Genomic DNA, 6,293 nt, shown 5'->3' with positions numbered 1-6,293 from the left:
TCTCCTCTCCTGCCGGCCGGGGGCCTCTCCCTTATCCACTGTGTTCTTAAGACCCTCTTCTGTCAGGCCATTCTCTGTAGGCCATTGGCCCTCATGCCAGTTTACAGAGCTCCTGACCCCACGGCCCAACCCCAGTCTTCTTGCAGGAAGGCCTGGCCCTGTCCTGCCTCTGGCTCCAGCATTTCTGGCTGGATCTGGGTGCCAGGCTCCCCAGGAGCCCCCCTCCTCTTATTCTCAATCCCCAGGCCCCTATCTGAGACCTGTGAACATGGCACTTAAAGTTTTTAAAGGTCACAGCTAGTAGAAAAAGGCCAAGGCTGCTTGCCAGGCCTGCATGCAGCAGAAGGTAACTCTCCAAACCCAGACTCTTGTGGCAGCCCTGAAGCTGGCAGAGCAACAGGGGCAAGGCATAGGAGGTGCACAACCCAAGTCTCAGTTTCTGCTTTGGAGGAGCATGGAATCCAGGCTTTAAAAAACTTGTATTTAAGTGGATCTTCAAAATCAGTTGGCAATAAGGTACCCATTGTTGTGGCAAGTGGGTGACACTAACCTCTGCTTTTCAGTAACATCAAAAGGACTCAGGTTTTCCCTGTGGCAGGTTGGGATGAGCTACAGGGGAAGTGTGGATCACTGGGTTATGAAAAAGCCGGTGAAGCCATGGTATTTAAAAGATTGTGGGATTAGCTCACTATTGTTAAATGCTTTGGAAAACTTGAAAAAATAAAATAAAATGACAAGCTCAGGTTAGACCAGGGGTCTCAAACTCGCAGCCCGCGGGCTGCATGCGGCCCGCCGAACAATTTTATGCAGGCCGCAGACTAATCCACGAAGTTCAAAATATTTTGGATAAAATTAAGTAAGCCTAGGGGCCTACGTGTATTTTTCATTTCTCTAGCATCCTAGCTAGATATTAGCTTAGTTAACAGCAGTTGTGATGTGAACCACAGTTTCTGGTCATTTTGTGACACTGAGTAAACTGCATGTACGATTGTGCTTGTTGTACTGATTTTTTTTTGTTTTCAACTGCAGTGAGAAAAGTGTTGCATAACAGTTGCCTTTTGTAGACCTAGTGTGGCCCGCCGAACGGCTGTGATCTTGCTCTGCGGCCCACATGCTGAGTTGAGTTTGAGACCCCTGGGTTAGACAATTAACAAATCAAAACATGCTGTTAAAATCAGAGAGGTAGAGTGAATGGTAAATTAATGCAAACTTAATGTAAACTGAACTGAGTGTCGACTTTACTAGAATATAGCCTGTGGCATTTCACATGTGCCTTTTAATTTGCAAAACAGATTATTCTCAATCAGCATCAATAAAGAAGATCAAAAACACTTGAAGTTTACCAGGAAAAAACAATAGTACTGTCTTCCTCTTGTCCCAGGGCCAAATTAACTCTCTTTGTTATAATACAGTCCACAAGAGGTTTAGTCAGGGAAAATGGTGGATTTAGAACTGCCAGGACTCCACCTCCACCTGGACAACAAATGTACTAGCAGAAACAACCTGAAATAATGACTTTGGAACTCTGCAGTTTATCTGAATACTTCTGGCTTCCTAAAACAGTTTGGCTTATAAATTGCAGTTTGTTTCAACAGTCAGTGTACAGCAGACATTTGAGAGGGCACAGAAATCCATATTTCTTGCACAACTTGCTAGAGTCAAAATAGACAATAAGGACCTTTCAAATATTGGGGTTCTGTGTTTTCACTGTGGGTACTGCTTGGATCACTGGATGGTGGGTAAGGAGTCCAGATGCCATTGTACTACCTCTGTCAACTGAAGCAGCCTCCAGGAGATTTAAGGGACCTGAAGCTGCAGCTGTTTGTTTGTTTCATTGTGGAGTTTTTGTGGGGGGTGACGAACATTCAAAAACAATTATATAAATGGGAGGGCTTAGAAAGCCACCACACATGCTCAGGAAAAGACATCAGGCTCGAAAAAGACCTGAGAAGACTTTAAGCTTTCACCTCAGGCTGATCCCAGGCACAGACATCCTACAACAATTTTTAAAAAGTACATAAACCCTGGAGGTTTTCAGAGATTCCATACAAGATTTAAATATGCAACATTCAACACAACAAAATCACAAGGCATATAAAGAAAGTATGGACCATACAAAGGAACAAAATAAACATACAAAATGTAAATGAAGGTATTGGACTTACTGGACAAAGACTTTAAAGGATGCTCAAGGATCTAAAGGAAGACATAGACAAAGACAAAAAATCATGCATAAATAAAATGAGACTATCAGTAAAGAGATAAAAATTATTAAAGGAACCAAAAATTCTGGAGCTGAAAAGTACAATAATTTAAAATTTAAAATACAGTAGAAGGGTTTAAAATCATATTTGAGCAAGCAGCAGAAAGACTCAGTGAACTTGAAGATAGGACAATTTAAATGAACATGTCTGGAGAACAGAAGGGGGAAAAATGGAGAAATAAAAACAGAGTCAAGGGGCTTTCTGGGTAAAGATGGATGCACAGGATCTCTTTCGTCGGCTGGGTGCTGGGGCCAAATTCGATGTGAGATGCTTCTCGGCGGACGCAGCCCGGTTCCAGAGGTGCTGCAGGGACTGGACTTTTTTGGAAACAAGAATTCTGTCGCAGGTGAGTGTGGAGAATCAAGAACTTATGAAGAGCTCCAAGATAAAGAGAAAAAAGGAGAGAGCATAACTGAAAGGAAGAGGGAGCAGAACAAGAAAAAGAGGAGGAGCATGACTTCAGAAATTATTTCAGAAGAAGATTCTACTATACAGTGGATATCATCTGTGGAAGCAAAGATTGAAGATAAAAAAGTTAAAAGAGAAAATAAATTAACTACAGGAAAGTTGAAGCATATCAGAAAAGAAAAGATAAACTTTTTGCGGAACAAATACAAAATTCACATCCAAGGAACTGATCTTCCTGACCCAATTGCTACGTTTTAGCAACTTGAACGGAATATAATATCAATTCTCGTCTGCTTCAGAACATTCTGGGTGGAGGCTTCCAGATACCTACGCCTATCCAAATGCAAGTCATTCCAGTTATGCTGCATGGTCGAGAACTTCTGGCTTCTGCTCCGACTGGGTCTGGAAAGACATTGGCTTTTAGCATTCCCATTTTAATGCAACTGAAACAACCCACCAGTAAAGGTTTAAAAGCCCTGATTATATCACCAACACGAGAACTTGCCAGCCAGATTCACCAGGAGTTAGTAAAAATATCTGAAGGAACAGGATTCCGGATACACATGATACACAAAGCAGCCGTTGCAGCCAAGAAATTTGGACCAAAGTCATCTAAGAAATTTGATATTGTGACCACTCCCAATCGACTAATCTATTTATTAAAGCAAGATCCTCCAGGAATAGACTTAACAAGTGTTGAATGGCTGGTAGTAGATGAATCGGATAAACTATTTGAAGATGGCAAAACTGGGTTCAGAGACCAGCTGGCTTCCATTTTCCTGGCTTGCACATCCCACAAGGTCAGAAGAGCAATGTTCAGTGCAACTTTTGCATATGATGTTGAGCAGTGGTGCAAACTCAACCTGGACAGTGTCATTACTGTGCCCATTGGAGCAAGGAATTCTGCAGTAGAGACTGTAGAACAAAAGCTTCTCTTTGTTGGATCTGAGACTGGAAAACTTCTAGCCATGAGAGAACTTATTAAAAAGGGTTTCAATCCACCCGTTCTTGTTTTTGTTCAGTCCATTGAAAGGGCTAAAGAGCTTTTTCATGAGCACATATATGAAGGCATTAATGTGGACATTATTCATGCAGACAGAACACAAGAACAGAGAGATAACACAGTCCACAGCTTCAGAGCAGGAAAAATCTGGGTCCTTATTTGTACAGCCTTGATAGCCAGAGGTATTGATTTCAAAGGTGTGAACTTGGTGATCAACTATGACTTTCCAACGAGCTCAGTTGAATATATCCACAGAATAGGTCGAACTGGAAGAGCAGGGCATAAAGGAAAAGCTGTTACATTTTTTACTGAAGATGATAAACCATTATTAAGAAGCATTGCCAATGTTATACAGCAGGCCGATGTCCTGTTCCAGAATACATAAGAGGTTTCCAAAAACTACTAAGCAAACAAAAGAAGAAGATGATTAAGAAGCCATTGCAAAGGGAGAGCATTAGTACCACTCCAAAATACTTCTTAGAAAACGCTAAGGATAAACGGAAAAAGGTCATTGGTCAGAACAACAAGAAGAAAGTAGCTCTTAAAGACAAAAGTTAAAAAATATTTTTTAAAAGACTGGATCAAGAGGATAATTTAATGATCTCAATGTGATTGTTGTTTTCATGGACTACTTCACCTTAAAATCACCTGTAACATTTGAAATCAACTACGAGAACATGGGGCTGGTGAAAAATGATCATAAACTTTCAGTGTATCATGTTAGATTTCAATGTAGGTGACTTTTAAATGATTACACAATGAAAATAACATTCAATGACATTTCTGTGGTTTGAATCTTGAGGTAATTCTTAAAGAAGATCAAAAACTTACAGTAAAAATGACAGATTGAAAGTCCCTTCCCTGCCGCCTTGTGGTTTGTTTGTTTTTTGAGTGGACAAGAAGCCCAGGCTATTTACCAAAAATAAGCCTACTGCTCTTTATTTTACTACTTCTTAATTTCTTGATGACCTTTTGTGGTATAAGCCACAAAACAAAGAGATGCCTCTTCTGTGGCTGGTTATTTAAGTTCTGTAAGACTTTAAATGCTTTGGTCTATTAAGTATTCTTATAACTTCATTTGTAAGGTAGGTAATACTTTACCTGTTAAAATGTTGCATCTAAAAAAAACAAAAACAAAACAGAGTCAAGGATCTGTGGGACAACATATACACATTGTGGGAATCCCAGAAGGAGAAGAGAAAGAAAGGGTCAGACAGATTATTTGGACAAACAATAGCTGAAAGCTTCGAAAATTAATGCCTTAACTCAGCTAGAAGAAGAAGAAATAAGTATCCCAAAGAAAACAAAAGGAAATAAATTATAAAGATTAGCCTTAAGATAAATACAATGGAAAACAGAAAAACAATAAATAAAATTGATGAACCCCAAGACGGTTCTTTGAAAAAAATAAACAAAAGTGATGAACTTTAGCTAGACCTACAAAAATCAGAACTCAAAGTGGCATTACTGCTGAATGTAGAGAGACAAAAAGGATTATAGGAGAATACTATGAGTGACTATATTTGGATTACCTAGAAGAAATAAAAATATTCCTCGAGACACAAATTACTTAAAAATTAAAAAAAAATTCAGCAGACCTACAAGTAAAAAAATTGAACTCATAATTCAAACCTCCCAACAAATTAGTATCCTGGACCAGATGGCTTCCCCAGTAAATTCTTCCAAACATCTGAAGATGAATTAACACTCATCTTTCTCAAACTCTTCCAAAAAACAAATTTAGAGGAGGGAACACTTCTAGAGTGATTCTATGAGTCCAGCATTACTCTTGACACCTATGCCAGTTAAAGACATCACAAGAAAATTACAGAAGAGTATCCCTTATGAATATAGATGCAGACATCCTCAGCAAAATTAAATACAACAGCAAATTAAAAGGATTATTCATCACAACTAAATGTGATTTATTCTGGGCATGCAGGGGTGCTTCCTCAGAAGAAAACCAGTCAATGTAATATATTAATATAATGAAGGAGGAAATAATGATCATCTTGATGCAGAAAAGGCATGTGACAAAATCCAGTGCCCTTTTGTGATATAAACTCTTAGCAAACTAGGAATAAAAGAAATATTCCTCAACATGATAAAGGTATTTATGAGAAATGCACAACTAACATAGTCAATGATAAAAGATTGAAAGCTTTCCTAAGATCAAGAACAAGGCAAGGATGCCTGCTTTCACCATCACTATTCAGCAGAGTACTGTAAATTCTAACCAGTTATTAATTTAAAAAAAATGTCCAAACTGAAAAGGAAGAGATAAAACTATCTATAATCATAGATGACCTGAAGTTATATATAGAAAATTCCAGAGAATCCTACTAGAGCTAATCAATTCCGCCAGATGCAAGGTACAAGACACACAATACAAATCAGTTCTGTTTGTATTCAGCAGCAGTGAGCAATCCCAAAGGAAAATTAGGAAAACAATTCCAATTCCCATATCACCTAAAAGAAGTGAGTACTTAGGAGCAAATCTAGCCAGATGGTAAAAGGCTTGTCCACTGAAAATGACAAAAAAAATTGCCAAAAGAAATTGAAGAAGACAGATCCAAATGGAAAGATGTCTAGGCTCATAGACAGAAATACAACAATGT

At 38.8% G+C, this 6,293-nt stretch overlaps 1 protein-coding gene across 1 annotated transcript; it reads left to right on the top strand.

Moving 5' to 3' along the window:
- Window positions 1-2,475: 2,475 nt before the first annotated feature.
- Window positions 2,476-4,462, top strand: LOC136393198 (probable ATP-dependent RNA helicase DDX52). The gene is given in 4 exon segments (XM_066365825.1): window positions 2,476-2,554; window positions 2,557-2,937; window positions 2,940-4,034; window positions 4,037-4,462. Coding segments are annotated over 4 exon segments (1,752 nt in total). The 3' UTR covers window positions 4,234-4,462.
- Window positions 4,463-6,293: the final 1,831 nt, after the last annotated feature.

Source organism: Saccopteryx leptura, chromosome 2 (genome assembly GCF_036850995.1).
Source record: "Saccopteryx leptura isolate mSacLep1 chromosome 2, mSacLep1_pri_phased_curated, whole genome shotgun sequence".
In the NCBI taxonomy this organism is placed as follows: Eukaryota; Metazoa; Chordata; class Mammalia; order Chiroptera; family Emballonuridae; genus Saccopteryx; species Saccopteryx leptura.
This window is presented reverse-complemented; position numbering and strand designations above follow the sequence as displayed.